This window comes from Rhinatrema bivittatum, chromosome 17, assembly GCF_901001135.1.
Source record: "Rhinatrema bivittatum chromosome 17, aRhiBiv1.1, whole genome shotgun sequence".
Lineage (NCBI taxonomy): Eukaryota > Metazoa > Chordata > Amphibia > Gymnophiona > Rhinatrematidae > Rhinatrema > Rhinatrema bivittatum.
The window spans coordinates 7,123,885-7,147,676 of record NC_042631.1 but is presented as its reverse complement, the minus strand read 5'-3'; the positions used below and the strand labels follow the sequence as shown (position 1 = coordinate 7,147,676).

The following is a 23,792-nucleotide window of genomic DNA, read 5'->3' as shown; positions in this document are numbered from 1 at the left end:
TTCAGATTTAAGAGGTCTCAGTTGGTCCAGTTCAGGTGTTCATGATCTTAGCATCCTCCTAGATAAGGAGTTTACCTTGCGGATCACAATTATGTAAGGTTGTGGTTTTTTTTAATTGCGCAAATTACATCGTCTCAGGTTATTATTAGATGAAAATGATTTTAAATCCTTGATACATTCCTTTGGGTTGTCCATTTTAAGACTACTGCAATGCCATATACATTGAGCTTCCAAAGTGTCATTTCCATTTGTTGCAATTATTAAATGCTGCTGCTTGTCTGCTTACGCATTGCAAGAACATATTGCGACAATTTTATTCAAATTCCATTGGCTAGAGCTAAACATTTTTTACTCTGGTTTCTTGAGCCCTATATGGCTCTGCACCGAACTATTTAAAAAAATGCTTGGTTCTACAACAGCCTGAGCAGTCTGTATGTTTCCTGGACCAAGCAATTGTCTTACCAGCAGTTAAGACCATTCGGTTACACTGTAGACGGAAGCGTGCTTTTTCTCAGGTAGCCTCTTCCCTCAGGAATAGCCTTCCTGTAGGGCTTTGGCAGCCAGCATATTACGAGTGTTTTAGAAAGGTATTAAATACACAGTCTTTTATGAAGCTTTTAATTGTTAAATGACTTAAGGTTGATGTGTTTTTAATTTTGTATTTTAATTATTTTGCTTGTAATCTACCAGAAACATGTTCTGGTACAATGGCAGACTATAAATCCTGTAATAAGTAAATAAAATAAATATTTTAACCCATGCAGGCATAAATGAAATGACCAGTTTCCCAATTAGCCCAGTCCTTTGCCATCGAGACCCTCCTTCAGCCTAAACTCCCCACCCAGCCAATAATACACAATTAACTCGTTTTTACACCTGAAAATTATATTACACAAGTAAGGTGCTAAATTCATGTATGTAAGTCTTACAATAACAAACTGTACAGGTAACTGTTGGTTCCTCGACTGCTCCTTTTTTACATGCGTATTTGCACGAATGGAATGTAATATAAATGCATATTTTTGAGGTTTATAAAATATGGAATATGCTACTTATGTGGATATTTGCTAGTTTCTACATATGTAACTTTATGAAAGTTCACCCCACACCCCCTTATTGCATACAGGCTGACATCAGCAACGAGGAGGCCAATTCAAAACCAGTTAGCTGGATAACTCACAAGTTCTCCAATTTAAATGGCAACTTTTTGAATATCGGGTCACTTATCCTGCTAAAATTTAGCCAGATAGAGAAGTCCTGAGGCAGGCCTAAGTTATCTGGCTAACTTTGGCAGATACAACTGAAATTCGGCAGAGTTAGCAGGATAATTTTAGATCTGCTTCTATGGACTTTGCTTGGCAGATTCACTGAGCGGCCTACATGCATAGCTCAGTTTTGAGCTATGCATGTAGGCCGCTCAGCAGCTGGTGTTGTAGACATGCACGCTAGCACACATGTGCACTCACTGCCAGACCCCAACAGACAGACACCACTTTCGGATAAGGATGAAAGTCATGATAGCCCTCGTATGCAAGAATGCCTTCAGTCTGCCTCTCATCTTTCCCCACTGTTTTAAGGAGGAAATATCAGGAACATGGCCCTTAAGCTGGAGAGTCCTAGCCGCCCACTTCACACAATTAAATAAGAGGTGACACGCCTCAGCTGGCATTAAGGGTCATGCAATCACAGGATGAGCTATCTGACCATTGAAATGCCTTTATCCTACTCCACTGTGACAACAATGTAGCTTATTGTGATGGCCTGAGATATGGATTGTCTTCCTTGGAGAAGGTAGAGCAGGAAAGTCTGCACAGCAAGTTCTCTTCTTCCTACCCAGTGCAGTCAATTGCCTCAGTGCCATCACGCAATGAAAGATTGTATTTGATTTCTGACCTTAAGGAGTTACCAGTGTTTTTCAGTGTTTGCCTAAGAGGCACTGTACATAATATGACGGCACAGAGTTACTTGGCCTGCATTAGTACAATCTCAATGAAAACCAAGAGTAATGCACTTGAGTCCTGAATAAATTTGACATTGGCAATATTAGGTTGCCTTGGGTACAGTTAAGAGCCCTTTCCATACTCAGACATAGGAGAGGGGATACGGTTCATTTGTGCATCAAATACAGAATTTTATGACGGCTCGTTAATGCCCACTCAGTCTGAAGGGCAATGAGCCGGCATGTTATACCATGGCTTGCATTAAACTCTGCCTTTCCACATTAGCTTTCTGGATCGGCCAATACAAGACATCTGGGTCGCACTCCTGCCTCTGCCTCCTCAGCACCTGTCACATTCAGACACAATCACCAAAAAAAAAAAAAATCCTTTGGTCTGAACAAACCTTTGGGATTATGCTCTGGTTGAAATTATTTTGAAAAAAAAACACAAAACTTTCAGCTAAGGATAGGACAAAGTTAGTATTTCAGGGCTGTAAAAGGAGATGTAAAACTGCACTGCCACAGGGCTTTTAATGAGCAATGCCACGAGTGTCGTACTGCTAGGGTGAGGAAAGCTGGTCAGTTACAAACATCCATGTCGTGTTTCTGGGTGTGGACTCCCATCTGCCATGCCCTGCACCCCTGAGACTTCATCAGGAAAGGGAGTGTGAACATTGATGGCATTTAGTTAAAATTAGGCTGCTAAAATTAGTCAAGATGGAGGGCTGGACATGCAATCACTTGTAATTATTGCAATTATGTTCATTACTATTGACTATTTGTCAGTACTCTCTATTTTTCTTTGTTAGTCTTGTTTTTTCAGCAGGAAGTTTAATTTTTCTGCTTTGGCACCGTCCTTACATCACCACACCCCCAGTGAAGTCAAGCAGTACGCACTAGGGGTGCACTTTCATTTTGAAAATGAATCAAAACAAAAGCCAAACAGAACTTTGTTTTTCGGGTGCATTTGAAACTGGTAGAATTTGTCTGGCTGGAGGCCATAAATGTACTGTATGAAGAGGAGAAAAGTGAGGCACGAGAAAAACTCAAAGGCAGCAGCAGGCTATTGTGATGCCACGAATACTAAATGTAATAGAATTGTTTTTAGAGTAGCTTGAACTCATGGATAACCTTGTACGAAACACATTATGGCAGAGATAACCACCAGCCAACCTTGATCCTCCATGGTCGAAATGATGCTGGATGTCAGGATGTCCCCAACGGACAGAAGCAGGTTGGCCTAAATGCAGTCCTGGTTGTGGCCCTTTAGGGATGGAGTTGGCCATTGCGGCACTATGACATGACAGACATTGTTGGTATTGCAGGTTATTTACATTTTTGCTAGGACAAAAGCTCATGAGACAAAAAGTTCAACAACATCTGCAAGAGAGGGCACTGAAATCCCTGGCAGTGCTATGAGGCCATTAGATCGGGACTTTAGAAGGTATGAGGCCTTTCTACAGAAGAGGGTCAGCAATCCTGGCAGCAGGGACAATGGCCGCCCAGATGCCGGTCTTCCCTAGAGCCGAAATGCTGCATTGTAAATTTGGAAGGCAAACCAATGCAAGAAACATACTTCGATCCTCCCAGTCCAAAGCCAGGCCTGGGTGTGTAGCACGAAGGTGCTAAACCAGAGCAGGGGTGTGAGGGAAGGTGGCGACTGCTACAGTGGCCGTTGTACTGACTGAGTGTGAGAGTGGAAGTCCTCCTCCAGCCTAGGCCTGACGAGGGGTTTCAGACTGCCCGTCTGGGGAGGAGGAGAAGTGGGCGAGACTGCTGAAGGCAATAGGACAGTAAAAAAATAAAATAAAATATTACAACAGAATCCCCCCACCGCTCTCCAAAATAAATAAAATTCCTCCTTTTCAGAACATGCAAAAGCAAGAGCTGCTTACAATTCTGAGTGATGAGTTGGTAGCAAAAGGGGACATTCCAAACAAGAGGGAAAATGACATCCAGGGTCTCGAGAAATTAGGATAAAATTGCACTTTTGTTACCAGGGACAGAAGCACCCAGATGCTAATGCACCTCCCACAGCCGCTGAATACATTTTCCAGTTTCTGGAAAGCAAGCATTTCCTTGGCGAGCTCTGTTAAACGCATGCATGGAGGGATTAGACCTCCATGTGAAATTCAGGAGTCCAAAAGCTGGAGCTGAGGATTTTCCCTTTAAACTTTAAATTCCATCTACATGAGAAGACATGTCCCCAAAACAAACAATATCAAAAGGCAGCCTGGGGATCTAACTTCAAAAGAGTTTTTCCTCATCTGTAGTTTTTTTGTCAAAACTCTGAAAAAACAGAACATAGCTTAAAAGCAATGGGGTTTTTTTTGGAGGGGTGAGGGGAACTGTGAATGTTCAAAATTGGCAACTAGTAAAACACTTCACCAGTTGCAGACTTTTGCAATGATCCCCCTCTCGTGGTGGAGAGCTGCAGTGCGCTAGATTAGTGCATCACCTAGCCGAGAGCCAGCTTTTGTGCAAGAAATGTTGCTTTAGGACAGTGGGGCAGTTTCTCACTACGGTCGTATCGCTGAGATTGCAGGGTGAGGGAGTTATTTATTTATTCGTTCCCAGCCAGTAAGAGGAACTGGTGGCCCCTTATCTGCCAGTGAAGATTCAAACCATGGGTCATTCAGAATGCCTCTTTCTTGCTGTGGCAGAACACGGCAACCGGTAGGGTTGCTAACTGGCTCCAGTCTTGGTTTTAAGCCATTGCATGCAGGGAGTTGTTCTGATTTCCTTATTGAAGTCCCTAATAAAAGATAGATAGATAGATAGATAGATAAAAAGAGTAGCAAGCAGGGCTTTTATTTCAGGGGTATTGGCTGGCACCTCTCTCCACACCTGCTGAAATATTTTTTTGAGGGACCAGAAAGCTAAGTCCTGCAGCCCTGTGGCCTTCACTCTCCCTCCTGCATGGGGAGAGGAAGAGGACTGATGGCAGATCCCTGGGGAAAGGGAGAGGTGGTTCAATCAGCCTGCTGGGAGGAGGGCGGCAAGAGACAGAGCTTAAATTAATGTGAGACGGGTGGGAAAAGGTTAGGATAGGACCCCAAACCTCTGTCCTCATTCCTTTGTGAGTGCGTGAGGGCGCTGCGGGAGGTCTGACTTTGCAAGTCTCATCATAGTTGTGAGGGGTGGGCGTTAGGGGGAAAAGGTTATTGCTTCTAGTTCAGCGATTTGAACATGTCAGCTTTGGGAAGATGAAGATGCAGCAGCTCTGATCTCTTTGCATTTTGCACGGTACGGAAGGAAATCACTGTTTCCTCAGTGTTGCACTGCATGCAGAGTCTGGCTTCTTGGGGTTTACAGTTCAGTTTTTAGCTACATATTTCTATTTATACTGTGTGGTTCGTACTTGGTGAGGGTCTGTATCCATGTTCTGTTTTCCCAACAGGTGTATTAGTGTTCTAGGGTTGGGTGTAATATTTGCCATGCTGTCATTTCATAGGCTCTGCAGCAGCCACTTGCAGAGGGGTGGGGCCCTGGGGGATTGCCCCTTCCCATCCCCTCCCCAAGGAGGGTCTTGTATACAAGTACCAGCACCTATTTTTTTCCAAAAAAATAAATAAAAGCACTGGTGACCGTGTTATTGCTGTGAAGGCAGATATTCCCCGCACTCTGTCTTACATCTAGACTTGCTTCTCAGTGTTACCGGAGCTGAGCTTCTAGTCACGGGGTCCCGCTTACAGAGTATGACGAAAGATGTTTGAAGGTGGGGCGACTTTCGCAATGTGACTTGCTGTCCACAAGCCGATGGCTAAAGATCTTCCAGTTCAATTTTTCTAGTGTACCTGAGCCATGTTTATACCGGGAGGTCAAAGGGCCAGAGTAGCAATCTGTATTGATCTGCAGAAATCTGGGGAAAAATTGTAGGCCAAAGGGAACCAACTTAAATCCCTAAGAGCCACAAAACCACTCATGGTGTTCTCCCTCACAGGAAGTGCAGACTGTGCCAGTAACTGTGAGAAGTCAACACAGCTCCCATTTCCACGCTGCAGGCAAGGTTTTGAATGAAACTATTGGCAACTAAAACGGTCCAGACACTCAGCAGTAAGTTTTAACTAAGAACTGGTTCATGAAGGCTTTCAGAAAAATCAACGATTACAGTGTTAAAATGCAAAAAGAAAAAAGAAAAAAGCATGAACAAGCAATTTCTCGCGATCATCTCTAAGGATAGTTTGCTATCTTCAAATAAATGCAGCCGAAAGAAAAAGCAGAGATCTGCTCTCAATTTATCTCAGGTAGAATGGAAAAGCAGAAGTCACCCAATAGCAAGCAGAGAGAGGGGAATACAGACCGGCCCTGTGGCTCCGAACATAGCCTTGCACACCCGAGTTCAAATCCCACTTCTAACACCGATGATCCTTCATCTCATCTCCCACCGCCCGCAAGCTCTTTACCCATGTGTGTGTAGTGCTGCATATGTCCATTAGCATTTTAAAATTAAGTAGTAGTATCAAAGTATTATCCTTCTCTTTCTAGTTGTCTGAAACGTGCTTGAATTCTTTCACAGTTTGGTTACTAATGAGAAGCCTTTATAGTCCTGCGCATTCTCTCTTTGGACCTGTTGTGGAATTCCCTGCCTTGCGATTTGCATCCTGTCCCTGATATCAGAACAAAGCTTTTCTATTTACAGAGGCCTTTGGGAACGGGGAGCCTGCTAGCTGATGCTTTACACGCTGTATTATTGAGTTCCACTTGGAATGTGTGTTTGCTGATTATTTGTAGGAGAACCTTTTGTTTTAAATCTACTGTTTTATGCTTAATTGTAATCCACTTAGGACAATCTATTTGCTTTAAGCAGTGTATATACAATTTTACTAATAAATGAAAAACAAAACCCCCACACACTAGGCACATGCTCTCATTTGAAACAAGATGTCCCCCATTTCAATTTATTTTCTTTTGAAAATGGAATAAAAAACAGTTGTTTTTGTTTTGTTTCATTCTCACATGGAGTAAGGACCTCCCTTCCCTCCACCACCTACTGCATGGGTGGGGGTTGTACCATCCCTCCTGCCCTGCCGAGGCGCCATTTCATGGTATAGAGGTGAATCTATACGTCCCCCCAGAGGGAAGCTGCTGGCGCCATTTCATGGTATAGAGGTGAATCTATACGTCCCCCCAGAGGGAAGCTGCTGGCGCCATTTCATGGTATAGAGGTGAATCTATACGTCCCCCCAGAGGGAAGCTGCTGGCGCCACTTATTGGTATAGAGGTGAATCTATACGTCCCCCCAGAGGGAAGCTGCTGGCACCATTTCATGGTATAGAGGTGAATCTATACGTCCCCCCAGAGGGAAGCTGCTGGCGCCATTTCATGGTATAGAGGTGAATCTATACATCCCCCCAGAGGGAAGCTGCGGGCGCCATTTCATGGTATAGAGGTGAATCTATACATCCCCCCAGAGGGAAGCTGCTGGCGCCACTTCATGGTATAGAGGTGAATCTATACGTCCCCCCAGAGGGAAGCTGCTGGCGCCATTTCATGGTATAGAGGTGAATCTATATGTCCCCCAGAGGGAAGCTGCTGGCGCCACTTCATGGTATAGAGGTGAATCTATACATCCCCCCAGAGGGAAGCTGCGGGCGCCATTTCATGGTATAGAGGTGAATCTATACGTCCCCCCAGAGGGAAGCTGCTGGCGCCATTTCATGGTATAGAGGTGAATCTATACGTCCCCCCAGAGGGAAGCTGCTGGCGCCACTTCATGGTATAGAGGTGAATCTATACGTCCCCCCAGAGGGAAGCTGCTGGCGCCATTTCATGGTATAGAGGTGAATCTATACGTCCCCCCAGAGGGAAGCTGCTGGCACCATTTCATGGTATAGAGGTGAATCTATACGTCCCCCCAGAGGGAAGCTGCTGGCACCATTTCATGGTATAGAGGTGAATCTATACGTCCCCCCAGAGGGAAGCTGCTGGCGCCATTTCATGGTATAGAGGTGAATCTATACGTCCCCCCAGAGGGAAGCTGCTGGCACCATTTCATGGTATAGAGGTGAATCTATACATCCCCCCCAGAGGGAAGCTGCTGGCGCCATTTCATGGTATAGAGGTGAATCTATACGTCCCCCCAGAGGGAAGCTGCTGGCGCCACTTCATGGTATAGAGGTGAATCTATACGTCCCCCCAGAGGGAAGCTGCTGGCGCCACTTCATGGTATAGAGGTGAATCTATACGTCCCCCCAGAGAGACCTCCATACAACACAACGAAAGCTGCTGGCGCCATTTTGCGGTTCGGTATTGAATCCTGCCCCTTGGACCTCAGGTCCAGAAAAGGGAAGGGGGTGCAGACCCAATATTTTATCTTTTTCCTTTGCTGTTTGTTTTATTTTAAACAGACAAAATGGAAAAAAATAAAAAAGATGAAAGACTCCTAGAACAGCGCTTGGATGGAAAGCGTTCTGGGGCAGGGGTTATTGCACCTGAACTGAAGGACGCTGGGAGCTGCTTGGAGCAGCAGTTGGGGGGGGGGGGGGGTGTTCAAATAAACAAATTCACAAAAGGAGAAAAAAAAAGTGTCCGCACCTCTACAAGTTACAATCAGCGTCACTCTTACAGTTGCAATTTCATTGGTTGTTGGGTCATTAACCAAGGTGAAGGTTAGCACAACTGACTGAGAAGCAGGGAAATCAGATTGAAATCCCATTTCCTCCTTGTGACCTTGGGAAGACGCTTTCCCTCCTGTCGCCTCAGACTGTAAGCTCTTTGGGGCAGGGACTCTAAATATGCTGCTGCAAGCTACCTTTGGAAAGGCAGGCTAAAATCATCCTAAATCCCCTGCGCATGTATGAGCAGAGTCAATGAATAAGATGAATTTAAGCAGAATTTCAAAGCAGCGTGAATTCGCTTTAGGTTCTGACGCCTGCTTGGACATTACCTCCTCCTTCCTATCAGGCCACCTGTAGAACGTTCTGGTTCAAAAGCAGCGTTAAAGGCACTTGGAGCAATACCACCACCCTTTGCTCTTGAAAAATAAGGTCTACGGCCAACAAGAGAGCGCTTTAGTGATCGGTCACACTCAGACAATGTCAGTCTGTTTCAGGACTTTCTGCAAGATCCTCTGGGGACAGCCATTGGATTTGGTTTACTGGCAAACCTGTGGACGTTTTTATTTTTAAAGAAATCTGGAAAATTCACTTTGAAATTTGAAAAACAAAAATCTGAAGTCAATCTGGAAATTTTGACAAAATCAGCTGTGAATTTTACAGAAATCTGAAGTCTTTAGAATCTGCTTCAGGCTTCTTCCAAAGGTTTTTGGCAAAGCTTTATATACATTTTTTTTAAGCAGCATCTTTAATGATGAACCTGCTCTGAAGAAATTCAGCACATGCGTTAGTATTTACTGCCACCTGTTGGAAGGGCTGTAAAGTTTCCTGTAGAAATGGGGCATTATGGCCATTGCACAGCGCTGGCACTCTTACAGATAATGCGCACCCTCACAGAAATCCACTGGCTCGTCTCCATTCAGGAACCTACCTCCTCGCTGCTCTCGACAACAAAAAAAGTGAGTTTATCCAGGTGCATTAAAGACAAACCCCCCTCCCATTGTAATGCATTGCAGGATTCACTTGCCATCTTTTACTCTGAGCTGCTCGGTACGAGACCGATGGCCTAACTCAGGGCTGAGCAAGCTTTTCAATCTATCAGTTGGTACAGACAGAGAGAGAAACAGATACCCCATACCCAGAGCATAGAGCACACACACACACAGCACAGACAGACAGACAGACAGCCCACGCCTAGACAGATACAGAGGCACCACAGAACACCAGAAACACAGACACACACACACACACACACCCACAGCACAGACAGACAGACAGCCCACACCTAGACAGATACACAGACGCACCACAGAACACCAGAAACACACACACAGCACAGACAGACAGCCCACACCTAGACAGATACAGAGGCACCACAGAACACCAGAAACACAGACACACACACACACACACACCCACAGCACAGACAGACAGCCCACACCTAGACAGATACACAGATGCACCACAGAACACCAGAAACACAGATATACACACACACACAAGACAGACAGACAGCCCACACCTAGACAGATACAACAGAGGCACCTCAGAACACCAGAAACACAGATGCACACACAGCATAGACAGACAGCCCACACCTAGACAGATACAACAGAGGCACCACAGAACACCAGAAACACAGACACACACGCTACAGCCAGCCAGACCCAGACCCACATAAAGCCACATCGCACTCAGACGGGTGGGTCACACACCAGGGATATAAAATAATTTACCAACTAAAAAAATTAAATAACTGAGGTGCCAGCCAAAATGTTTACAATTGGGGGGGGGGGGGGGCGCCTATCTCACCCTTTTTGTTTGTTTTCACAAACGTTTTCTTCTTTTCCCTTTCTGTATTTGCTTATTTTAACTTTTTACCTTTATTCCCTCGCCTCCTCCCATTCTCCTCCCCTACCTCACACCACTTCTTTCCCCCTGGACGGGGAAGCAGCTACACTCACTCTCTCCCCGGATAGGGGCCAGGGAGCAGCAGGAACTCTCCCTGGACTGGGGGTGCCACGGCAAGCAGCACCGCTCCCGAGCCCACCGCCTTGGAAGCCGGCTCCTCTCTCAGGCCCCCCAAGAGAGGTCACTATAGCAGCGACGAGACCGGACAGCACAGGCATTTCCTCTCTTCCTCCACCGGGCAGCCGGCAGACTTCCCCTCAGGACTGCTCGCACTCCCATTTATGCACCCCTGGCAATTTTCTGCAGATGAGGTGGCTAGAAAACCTGCAGTGAGCTTCAGCTCCCAGCAAAGCACTTTTGCGCGTCCACTTACACAGAATTCATAAATAATGAGCTGCTTTGCATTATTTTGCATCACAGCAGCTCATTGATGAATTTAAATTCATTTTCACCTGCACTGGACTATGAAAGTTTACTACAGAGCCGGGCCCAAAGCTGCAGGTTTTTATGCAGAATGAATGTTCACCCACACAGCAACTGCATGCAAAATGCCAAATTTTGTTTTCCATGTTTCCAAGCATTTTTTGGTGGGGGATTTTTCATGCAAATACTCTTTCTGTGAAAAATATCATCAGTTTAGCACGTTGTGCAGGGGGAGGTATTGGGGAAATGTGTGGGGTCCCCATACTGACACAATAGCCGAACCCCTGATTCCTGCTCTTGCTTCTCTCTAGTGCCAGTCCTCGAGCAGGAGTTTGAACCCCACACAGCTCCTCGCTGCAGAGTTAGACGCAGGACTGCCAAGGCCCAGAGGGCAGAGAGAAGCAGGAAAAACAGGAGCCAGCACGGATGGTGAGTGGGAAAAAAGAATATTCTGGGATTGGGCGCGGCACAGCTGGGGGTCTCCGGGAAAGAACGGAGAGGAGCAGAAGTAGGGCTATGCAGGACGCAGGGATTGGGGTTGAGGGTGGAGAGCTAAGTGGAGGGGCTTAGGAATCAGGTAGCGATGGAGGAGAGGATGCAGAAAGCAGGAGAGAGTGAGTACTTGGAGACTGGATAGGGGTGGGGTACCAGTTAGTCTTCGGCCTGCATCCCCCCTCCCCCCCCGGATCACCGCCTGTTGACCTCTGTTGGAACCTGAAGAAGGGTGCGTTGGTGTTAAGTTAGGCCAATAAATAGGTATCACCTTATATTGTTCGTTTATTAACCTTTCTTCCAGTTCACAACACACTGAGCTCCTGTCAGTGGCCAAGAGGTTCATAAACCAACCCTGAACCCCAGGATCTAAATTTGTAATCCTGCAACAGAGAGCGTTGCCTTTAAAACGAGCCCTGAGCAAAGCCCTCTTGTTGCAGTGTTGTTTTTCCATGAATGCCTTCGCACAAAGCCATGGCAGCTCCAAGGAACATTTCCGAAAGGTTCAGGCATTTAAGTGCCTCTGGGGAATGCTAATCGCTCTAATTGAACGAGGAGCGTTTCTAAAAACATTTATTAACAAGAGAATGTGTTTTCAGCAGCGCTCCTGTGGGTTTCCTGCCTTCAGAAAGCCCACAGGAGGGTTATTATCAGGGTGACTCACAGACCAGGAGAGGCTTCACGGAGAAAGACAGAAGTCCTCCCTCAGTGCCTGAAGTGTAAGAGAATAATGCACCTAGAGCCCGCTCTGTCAGTGGAATACAGAGAGGTCTTACTGCGCCAGCACGCGGCGTGCATAACAAGCCCCCATGAATGGTGGCCAGAAGGGAGAGCTGGGAAAAGCTAGGATGGATTTGTTTTAGCCTTTTTGTTTTTCATGATATATATTTAAAACCAACAGAAGGCATTGATTCTGCGATCGGCCAAGGTTCTGAAACAAGCATTGGGCCTGACTTACGAAGGCTCTCTCTCTCCCATCCTCTGTCTATGGGGGAAAAGGCTCAGTAAATGAGATTTTTCTTCTTCTGCCACCAGCGAACCCCTTGCAAGATCTGAGGTGATTAAATAGATGGGATGAAAGAAGTTCTCATTGGCCGAGAGCACTTCCTGGCTATAAATGTAAATCTTTCCAGCATCACAAGATTATCTCGCAGGCCTCTGGCTACAACCAGACATTCGGGCACTTTTCATGCTCAATTGGGCTACTTTTTGGCTGCGGGATTTTGGGCGTCTTATTGGAAGGGGAGCAGAGTGGGCGAGGCATACTGCACATATTCAGTCACAAAATATCTTATTTCCTTGTGGTGTTGCCTTATAAAATTGTGGGATAGTCTCTATGGATGCTTTATCCAATCTGTTAAGGTAATTTAGCTTATCTATTGCCTACGCTGTTTGGTAGTTTTGTAGATACGTAGTCTGGGGTTGAATCAAGCTATTTACACAGCCATGTATCACCCACAGAGGTTTGATCCAGACCCTTTTATATATATTTACATTTTATAAATATTTTACTATTCAAAAACTCAGTGAGATTTAAAGATGTGTCAGCAGTTTTGTTGGGAATATTAAAGACGTGCACCGCCAATTCTCCCCACTCTCTAGCTGCAGCCATTGAAGACAAGTGTCACATCAGTGAGAGTGGAGCCGGGTCGGACCTGGCCTACAGTACGGAACCTCCCAGGTAGGACAGAGAGATACACTGGGAGTGGAAGGGCTGCGGCCTGTTCCGTGGAGATAACCCCATTCCAGGGGACTGCACCGGGACTCTTTCGTTTTTCTAATGCTGGGGTAAGGAGGGGGCGACACTCTCCTAGCTAGCTGGTTAGCTGTGTGCGTTTCTTTAATCAAATAATGTCTTGCACATTATGTATGAAGAAAATGCCATGTCACGTATCATATTGTTATACAGGTGTCACAGCAGCTGATATATACATAAGACAGTACACTTTCATATCATGGAAAAAAAAAAAACACACACACACACACTAGGGAGGGGTCAGGTCACCACCCAGACTTTGCTTCTAATACATCTGGCATGGTGCAGCTCTGCACAGCTCTCAGCTGAACCTTATGTTGTTATGACAACATTCATTTTTAGACTCTTCTAACAATATTTTTAAACTTCTTTTATATGCAATGTTAATTTTGTAAACTTGTCTGCATGCAGAGCAGGAATTTGTACACAATCATGCTTAATAAAAATTGTTTTCACAACTTTTGAGTTTTGGGCTAGATTTGGTGATTGATTGGGCCCCAGAAATGTTTGGCACCTGGCATGACGTGGTGGAGTATGGCAAGAGGCAAGGAGCTGCATTTCCAACAGAGCTACATCTTGTTGATGCCCCTTTACACAATGGCTCTAAAAGATATTGTTCAAATAAAACGATATATCAATACATGCTGGTTAGGGTATGGGATCCATTAATTTACAGAATCCAGCTCCATCTCTGCAAACAAACCCTTATATTAAGGACATCTGTGCTGGGAACTTGTGCAAGTTATTCTGTATATATGCCGGCCCAATTACTCAAACATTTTCAAAAGGTAATGTATGGACTCAAGTTTGCTTGAGTCCATACCTACAGTCAAATTTACCTACAGGTAAAAAGGTACGCAGAGATCTTAGCCCTACCTGCACAACTATAAAATGACTCTTCCTATGGATAGAAGTCCCATGCAAATGGGAAGAGTATAGCAGTGGGAATTTACTACCACTCACCTGGCCAGGATGGAGAGACAGACTGTAAAATGCTAATAAAATTGGCAACACAATCATAGGATATTTCCCTTGCCCCAATATTGATTGGGTAAATGTCTCATTAAGACATGCGAGAAAGGGAAAAGTTCCTAGAAGCCATTAATGACTGCTTCGTGAACCAACAACAGAGGGAACTAATTCTCAGTGGACTGGAGAACCTTGTATGAGGGATAAAGGTAGTGCAGCCATTTACCGATAGTGATCATAATGCAATAAAATGTGACACAATCACTGGAAGGAAGAAATGAGCTGTAATGATTGGAAATGAGCCCGTTGCACTGTGGCGTAGTTGATGCAGCCTCGTAGATGAACCCTCACCAGCAACTGGTGAATGTGCCCTGTAGCAGGTCAGTCTGGAGCATCACCTATACTAGCTGCCTCCCCCACAGGTTGAGCTCTTGGGTTGTGGCAGCTGGCAGGGGGGGGGGGTGGTCCCTAGGGCAGAGGAGAGAGCGAGAGTCCAAGTCACACCAGGGTCGGGCCAGGCAGCAAGCTTGGAGATACGGAGACAGGTCAAGGGTCGGGGCAACATGGCCGGGTCCAAGCAAGTGGTTAATACTAGGGGATCAGGCTGGAGTGGCTGAAGAGACATGAAAGTACTGGATGAGGCAAGGCTGGAGACGCAAGGCTGGAGACGCAAGGCACATAGGAGCAACACACACACCACTTAGCAGAAGGAGACCCACTGCTGAGGCACTGGTAGACAGTCCCAGAAGCCCTTGTTGACAGAGGATTCCACAGGGATTTTCCCACCACAAGCTGTGGCGGTCATAAAAGCAAACAGGAATTATTAGGAATGGAAGGTTGAATAAAATAGAAAATGTCAAAATGCCTCTGTATCGCTCCATGGTGAGACCGCACCTTGAGTACTCTGTAGAGTTCTGAGCACTGCATCTCAAAAAAGATATAATTGCGATGGAGAAGGTACAGAGAAGGGCAACCAAAATGATAAAGGGGATGGAATGGCTCCCCTATGAGGAAAGGCTGTAGAGGTTAGGACTTTTCAGTTTGGAGAAGAGACGACTGAGGGGGGATATGATAAAGGTTTACAAAATCATGAAAGGACTTGAATGGGTAAATGTGAATTGGTTATTTACTCTTTTGGTTAACAGAATAAGTAGGGGGCTCCATGAAATTAGCAAGTAGCACATCTAAAACAAACTGGAGAAAATTATTTCACTCAGTGTACAATTAAGCTCTGGAATTCATTGCTAAAGGATGTGATTAAGTCATTTAGAGTTGTTGGGTTTAAAAAAAGATTTGGTTAAGTTCCTGGAAGAGAAGTCCATAAAGTACCATTAATCAATCAATCAGGAATAGCCACTACTTGTTACCAGCATAAGTACCTTGGGAGCTATTTAATGTTTGGGTACTAACTAGGGTGACCTGGATTGGCCACTGCTGGATACTGGGCTTGATGGACCCTTGGTCTGAGCCAGTATGGCATAGCTCATGTTCTTATGAGCCCTTTAAAGCCCCTTAGGAGAAGCCAGGAGGTCAATAGCATAGTGGCGTGTTGGGCCACACACAGCAGCGTCCTTGCTATGCTGAGGTTGGGGCCTGCCAGCCGTGGCTCATGGGGCCATCCCACAAGCCGTGAATCCTAACAAAAACATTTAAAATAAGAAATTATGAGAAAATATGAAATTTAGTGGAAAATAACTACTACTGTTTGTCATTTTAAGCTCGACTAGATATAGGCAACGCTGAATATGGGTGTAAAAATGTTGCACGAGTCATGAATATTGTTTAAAAAACACCTTGGAAGCAGTCCTGAGGGAGTGCTCATAGCAGAAGCTGCATCTGCTGATGGGTAAGCAGAACTTCTCAATATTGGTTTTCTAGGGAATGTGTGTGTTTAAATCTTGCTAAAGAAATAGAGGGTTAAATTTGTTCTGTGTGCATTAAGAGCTTGCAAAAGTCAATTATTTTACCATGGGAAGGTGTGAGAGCTGTTTCCTGAAGAAGTAATCAGCTACATTTGATTTTCCCCACACACCAGTCACAGTTTCATATACAGACTTACCAAAATTATAAAGTTAGGAGGGAAAAATCCACAATAAGATATTTACAATAAATCAGAAATTAAATGTACTTTCAGTAGAAAATGTTAGGGTGGTTAGATCTTTTTAGGAATTTCAGCCAGAAGGAGTGAATAGGTGGTGACCTTAGGCCAAATTACTTGGCCTTAGGTAGAGATAATTCTGTTTTGTACTAGGAATGGAAGAGTAAGTCAGTAATTTAGATTAATTTTTAGACCATTTACAAACTGAAAACAGAACAATAATTGTGTTATGTTTGGCAGCTTGTAGAACATCCCGCAGGCTGCTGCCATCACCCCCCGATGCCGCAGAAGCTGGGCCTCACTCCTGCGGTGGGACACCGCTGAACCTCACACATGTGGCAGGATGCGCCATGACCACCGCCTCCGGCCGACCCCCATAAGCAGATGCACACGCACCAAACATAATGTCCTTTAAAGGGCCTGTGGTGCCCAAGGATGATGTCAGTGGTCTTGGAGTCTGGAGAGCCCTTATATAAGGCTCTCCAGACTCAGTCACCTCACCTCAGCAACTGGTCTCCCGCATTCTTGTTATACCATAGATGACCCTCCCATGTCTATTACATTCTCTGCTTAGCAATTAAAGTGTAGCTAGGAGCTTGCTCAATATACCTGTAATAAGTGACCAAATTATTTGAACCGCCAATCTCAACTGTAGTCTTCAAGAGCCACAAACAAGTCTGGTTTCCAGAACTGGCAAGCTATGCAAATGCAATGGGCTTTTAGATCAAATATATGCAAATATCGTGAACATCCTGAAAACCAGACCTGTTTCTGGCCCTTCAGTGGAGATCCTCTCACATTTCCTTATAGAGAAATCAATACAAATAAAGTTTGAGATAAAGCCATGAAAATGTTTCAGCAGAAGAGAGGGCCCTTCCCATCCCTTTCCAACGTGAGTCCTTCGGGCTTCTTAGCCTCTTTTACGTTCTTCTTGGGGATTTCATATTTGGTTCTACACTGAGACTTTCTATTTTAGAAATCCGGTCTCCCTTGGCTTCCAGGCTCAATCATTTACATTTAAGGCATTAAACTACGTTTTTGTCTTTATTCATGGCATATTTACTTAGAGATATTGTCCAGTGAAAAAGATTTAGGATACTCTTTCATAGATCTGAGACTCAATGTGCATGTTCTAGAACGAAGGGTGAACGCATTGAAAATGGGAAATCTATTTTTGAAAATCAGAGTCAAAGAAGTCAACATTTTTGTCTTATCACCCTGTCTCCTACAGTACATATAAGTGTGTCTTCCTACCATAAATATCTACTTTATAGTGACCTGCTTTATGCAGGGCATACTATACAATACATTTTAGAGCTTAATTACCCAGAGATGCTCTAGGATCAATTTTAAATTTCAGTAGATTCATATTAGTGGCTCTCAATCCTAGACCTCATGTCCATCAAAAGCAGGTCTGGCTTTCGGGATAACCACAACAAATATGAATGAGTTATACTTGCATCTATCTTAGTTTCCATATTTGATGGTTTCAGGTTGGGGGCTAGAAAGACCACAGTTTAGATCCCCTATCCAAGAATAAACTGACATCCAGCATCCTGTTGCAGCAACTGGAATAAACTCCAGCCACCAGGGCTACCAGCACCTTTTTCTCCACCTGCTTCAATTGCCACCTCCTTCCCCTCCCTATGTACTCTGTTCAGTATGCAGAAGGGACTTGGGTAAAGAAAGATGGCTGCCTGAGCAGGGAAGTGGGAGAAAAAGAGAACGATGCTGAGCCCCTAAGGAGAGAGGGGATTCAGCCTGCTGGGAGAAGGGAGGGGAGAGACAGAGGATCCCGGGAGGGGGAAATGATAGGTTAGGATCCCCCAGTACACGCCATTCTTTCTGGGGGTGGGGGGAGGAGCTGCTGAGCACCGGTCATTGTGAGAGGGCAGTGTTGTGTTAGGATCCAAAATATCCAAAGATAGAATGAAAAAGCCTTTTCATTTTGGTGTAGTGATTCCAATATGTCAGCTTTGGAAATGTGAATGGCAGCATCTTTGCATTTCACACGGTACAGAAAGAAATGCATTTCTAAAAGGCATGGGATAAACACTGTGGATCCTTAAAGGCTCGAGGATGGGAATGAGGAACAGAGTGCAGGGAGGTCACTTAGCTGGTGTGGCAGTTACTGCCCTTTACCAAGAAGCCTTCATAATGTTGATGCGACTCCATCATTGCTCTCTGTTTCAACGGCAAGAGGTAACGGGGAATTGGACTCAGACAGCAGCCGACAAGGGCCCTGACTTTGACAGTCTGGGAAACTGATAAGTATGGGGGTGACCGGTATGGCACGGCAGATACTACCATAAGCTTGCTGGGCAGACTGGATGGACCGTTTGGTCCTTTTCTGCCGTCATTTCTATGATTTTTGCATGCAGAATCTGGCTTCTTTGGGTTTCCAGGTCAGTTTTTGCCTACATATTTCTATTTATAATTTGTGGTCATTTATTCTGTATTTGGAAGGCTCTTTCAAGGCGAGATATTCTGCTAGGGTGTAGTTTTGAGGTAATAATTTGTAGCAGTCTTCCCCAGTAGGAGGTGTTTTTGTGTTCTAGGGTCAGGTGTAATATTTGCAATGCTCTCATTTCACAGGTTCTGCCACCAGTTGCAGAAGGCAGAGCTCTGCTGGTTGCACCTTCCCATGCCGCTCCCAAGGAACATGGCACCTTTTTTGTTCCAGCAACAAGCATTGCTGCCACATGTGCAAACCACTGGACTGCCCTGCTCTAGCTGGTCCCAGTCAGCTCCTTGGCTCCTTTTTTGTGCTTATAATTATCTGATTGAATCAGGGCCAATGCAAGGGTAATTGGCCCCCCTCAGACCCTGTCCCCAAGACTTACCTAATGGCAGCAGCTCTGAGCTCCTCGGCTACCAGAGAGATGAGCTTTGTCCGCAGCCTCAGGCCACCTTCCTCCTCCTCGGCTGCGGGAGGGATGAACTCCAGCAGCAGCAGCAGCTAGGGGCCTGCCACCCCGAAGAGTCTGGCACTCTAGGTGACTGCATAGCTCACCTAATGATTTCTTAGGCAGTTAACACTAAAGTAAATTCACCACTGAAGGAATAAAGCACTGCTACAAATTATTACCTCAAAACTACACCCTAGCAGAATATGGACTAAAATTTCCCCTAAATCCAAAAGGAAGTCAGGAGAGATGTCGACAGAGAAAAATTCTGAATTATTCTTTAAAATGTTATATCTATCTCTTTGTTGGAGCAATAAGCTTATCACTATAGTCTAAGATTCTAAATTTTAGGGTTACATTTAGAAATTGCAGCTGTAAGAAGTCGTCAGTTACTGAAAGGCATGCGCTGGACCACCGATAAGTGCATCAGTAGGCAAATGCACGGTCTGTCTCCGTCTCTGGTGCTGCCAAAAGCTGTTTCATACCTTTTTCTTATTCCACCTCCCCTCAATCAATCTTTCAACCCAGACGATAAGCACAGCCAAAAGCCCCTTTTCACACACATTGCTGCCAGGGGCCTGTCCAGAAGAGATTAGTGGGGCTGCCACCTGCCAATCAGCCTGGAATAAAACAAAAAAAGAGCCACCACAATGGATGTAAAGACGGTGCCAGGTCCCAGGAGGGCAGCCAGAGCTCATGGGAGCCCAGAGATCGCCTTGGATCAGACACCTGGGAAAAGCGAAAGGATGCGGCTTCCTCTCTATAGCGCGGGGTGCTTTCTCCGCGGTCAGGACTGCTGCATGCATGCATGGATGCATCATGGCCATGCATTCACTTCAGCCCATTCCCTAGGATGCTTCCCATCTATTCCATGCACCTAAAGGCACTGGATGCAGAGAGATTTGGGGCTAGGTGGTGGGGACATTTTATTCCCTTCAGTTCATTTCCCTTTCTTGACAAGCATTTTTTTTTTCTCCATTTTCATTCTCACTGGATCCAAGCAATGGGGCTCGCGTCTCTTCCCCCTTTGTTGCTACCAGCAGAATGGAAAAGCCCCAGAAGCAGGAGCGGTTTGGGGGGGGGGGGGGGGGAAGCCCTGCTAGCCGGCAGCACAGATGTTGGACTCACGCAACGCAAAGGCAAGAAAAGCTGCCCCTTACCCTTCCGGCGATGTCATTGCTCCGTCCTGCTGCGGGGTCCTCACGCCCTGCCAGGCTCCTCCGCCGCACCGCAGAGGGCTCTCGCCTTCTGGCTGCGGCGCTGCACTCCGTCCCTCTCTATTTCAGGCGAGGCTGACATCACAGGGGGCTGAGGGCAGGCTGCACACACTGAATGGGGACAGCAGGCACCTTCCGGGCTGCGCTTATTGGCTGCCCCCAGAAAGAAAGCGAGTGAGGTCTCTGGAGGGGCTCCTAAGCTGGGGAGGGTTGGGGTTGTTTTGTTTTGTGTTTTAAATATTTGACAATGAAATAAAAGCGCAATTGCTACCTTAGTTGATTCTAAGAGATCTTGCATCAGTGGCGGAGCTAATTGGGTTATTCGAGCCTGCTGTCACGGCACGTGCCGGGCGTCTTAATTAAAAGAGTGGAAAAGCAGCGGATGAGCAGGAGACAAGGGCCGGGGGCGGCCGAGCGGCTCGCCCCCGCCCCACTAAGGCAGACCTGCGGGGGGGGGGAAATCCTGGGGAAGAAGGATCCCGGGGAAGCCTCCCAGTGCAGGACCCTATCAAGCTGTAAATAATCTCCTGCAAGGCGTATTAATGAGGGCGTCAGTCTCTGGTGCCTCCATTAGGGGGCAGTAGAGAAATGTTACCAGGTCGTGGAGCAGACAACCAATGTGGAACCAATGCAGCTGCTCTCCCCCCCCCCCCCCCCAGGGGCCAGTCTCATTACTTGAATTAAAAGTGGCCCTACAAGAGCCGTTGTGAGGAATTTAGGGAAGAGTGGAAAGCTGGTGCACAAGATAGTGAGAGCAATTCCCCTGGTGCACAGAAGAAAGGAGAGATCAGATGGAACCAGTTACTGATGAAGGGATAGGGGCAGATTAGGGCTGTAAGATAAATGGTAGATGCTGCAGGTGCTAGTAAGCAGGGCAGATGATAAGATGTGAAAAATCAGATCGGTTTTCTCAGGAGAATAGTTCAGCCCAAGATAGGAGTATAAGAGCCATATATAAGTACAATCACTACAAGGTTTTACAAGGTTTTACTAGTATAAGTACAATCACTACAAGGTTTTACTTCTTGTTAAACTTTTTATCTCTCCTCTAACTCTAATCCCAGTTAGAATAACCCCTGTTTTATTGTAACTTTTTCTTCTATGCACTTGTTATACTTTTGTAATGTATACTCTTACGTTTTAGCTATGTACGTTATAATGTATTGCTCACCCCTTGTTTTATGTAAACCGACATGATACGAACTTCCGTGAATGCCGGTATAGAAAAACACAAATAAATAAAATAAATAAATAAAAAGAGCCTTTTTTTTTTTTTTTTTTTTTTATATATTTACTCTCGCTGAGCAGCAAAGCAGCCCAAATAATGAGGCTTTCCTGACATCTAGTGGAGATGGGAATGAACTGACGAGCAGTAGTGCACAGCCAGTACCAGTTAGCGCTGACTTTTAGCAGCCTTATCGGTCCTGGAAAAAAAAACCCAGAGATCTATGCAAACATTGATCCGCTGTATCGCCAAGAAGTGCCATTTTCAATTCTAGTCAACCTAGAAAATTCCTAAATTGTAGATAGACCAGATCGTGGATTCTGGTTTTATTTATTTATTTATTTATTTTCTCTTCAGAAAAGCTGGAAAGTCTGGGCAATAAAATCCCGGACCTACAGGGCCTAATGGTGGAGCGGACTTGGACATTGCTGCTGTCATGGAGATGTGGTTCACTGATTCCCACGATTGGGATATGGCCATTCCGGGCTATAACTTGTTAAGGAAGGACAGAGAGGACAGAAAAGGGGGAAGAGTAGCTCTTTATGTCAGAAACAATATCCAAGCAACTGAGCTGCAAGGAAGATGGGGTAAGGAAGAAGCACTATGGGCCATCCTAAAAAAAGATGATGGGGCATCCATTTTTATTGGAGTGGTTTATAGGCCTCCAAATCAGACAGAACTGGACAGAGATCTGGGCAGCGGCGGACTCACAATGTCGGACCGGCCCGGGTATTCGCCGCCCAGGACACGTCACGTGGTCTGCCGAGCGCGGCTCTGTCACGGCTGCACACGGCAGACCACGTGACTGGAGCGATCGGCCCACCGGGGGATGCCCGATCCCCCCCTGGATCTGGGTGAAGACATCCAAAAGGTGGGAAAGAAGGGAGAAGGACTGATTGTTGGAGAGTTTAATCTGCTGGATGTAGACTGGAGAATCCCTGCTGCAGAATCTAACAGAAGTAGAAAGATAGTGGATGCCCTGCAAGGAACTCTCTTCAAACAAATGGTAATGGAACCCACGAGGGAGGGAGCTATACTCCAACCTAGTGCTCACTAACGGGGATAATGTCTCTAATGTCCGGGTGGGTGCCCACCTCAGCACCAGTGATCAAACGGTATTCTTTCATATCACAAATAGGGTACAGAGAAGTCACACGAAGACCTGAGTTTTGAATTTCAAAAATACAGACTTTGTTGAAATGGGGAAGTACCTGGAAACAGAACTAGAAGACTGGGAGAAAATGAGAGGTGGAACAACAGAGGGCCAAACTAAAAAGAGCAATTACAAAGGCAAATAATCTATATGTCAGAAAAGTAAACAAAAGCAAGAGAAATAAGAAACCAATCTGGTTCTCAAAGGAGGTGGCTGATAAAATAAAAGCAAAGAACAGCGTTCAAGAAATATAACGGATCCCAAAAAGAGCAGCAAAAGGAGAAATACCTGGTGAAACTGAGGGAGACAAAGAAAGTAATCAGGAAAGCAAAAGTCAGACAGAAGAAAGGATTGCAACGAGGTAAAGCGAGGAGAGATACATCAGAGAAAGGAGATAGGTCCGAAGTGCTATAGTGAAACTGAAAGGTGACAATGTTCAATGTGTGGAGACAGACGAATAAATGGCTGAAATATTAAACAAATACTTCAGTTTGGTGTTCACTAAGGAAGACCCTGGAGAAGGACCGTCGCTAGTTAACAAGGCTGTGGTTGGGGGGAGGAATAGACAAAACTCCTGTAGGGAGATACCTCATGTTTACCACTGATGCACCAATTATGAATTATAATAGCCACGTACAGGCCAAATTCTGACAGGCCCCAGCCAGAATCACAGCAAGAGAAGGAACTTTGCCCAGGTGACCTTTAAAACCTTGTGTCTGTGGAAAATGAAGAGGCCTTGTCCTGATACCCTGAAGGATACCTTATCAGATGTGCCTGTTTGTCAGTTCCTGTGCAAATATAAAGCAGACAGAGAGGCAACGACAAGATCCTAAGCAAGTGTCAGGGACCGCCAAGCAAGCAGAGGTCAGAAAGACCCTCAACCTTAGAGGGAGGGGCAGCCTGAGATGGAGAGAAATACTGACACACAGCTTGGCTTACAATGAGGCAGGACCCCTCCTGAAGTAATGGGGAGGGTGGAAAAGACCTGTAATGTGGCAAAAGACCCTCCGTCCACCATGAGGTTTTGCAGATTCATGTGCTGGGAAGTATAAGACGGGGGGGGGGGGGGATAAGGAAGAAGAAAGGAGGCACAAACCCTGAACACAAACCATGGGAGAGAAGGCAAGGAACAGACCCCCTGGGGAG

General features: G+C 45.7%; 1 protein-coding gene across 3 annotated transcripts in view; it reads right to left on the bottom strand.

The window, feature by feature from the left end:
- SLC1A2 (solute carrier family 1 member 2) overlaps nucleotides 1–20,714 on the bottom strand; it is a 75,406-nt gene extending 54,692 nt beyond the window's left edge. For 2 of the 3 annotated variants that reach the window (XM_029582740.1, XM_029582737.1), the window contains exon 1: nucleotides 20,212–20,713. In XM_029582740.1, coding sequence (XP_029438600.1) covers nucleotides 20,212–20,228 — 17 coding nt within the window. In that variant the 5' untranslated portion in view covers nucleotides 20,229–20,713. Of the gene's footprint in view, nucleotides 1–20,211 lie in introns of all 3 variants that reach the window. The other variant, XM_029582741.1, reaches the window with a different exon arrangement.
- Nucleotides 20,715–23,792: the final 3,078 nt, after the last annotated feature.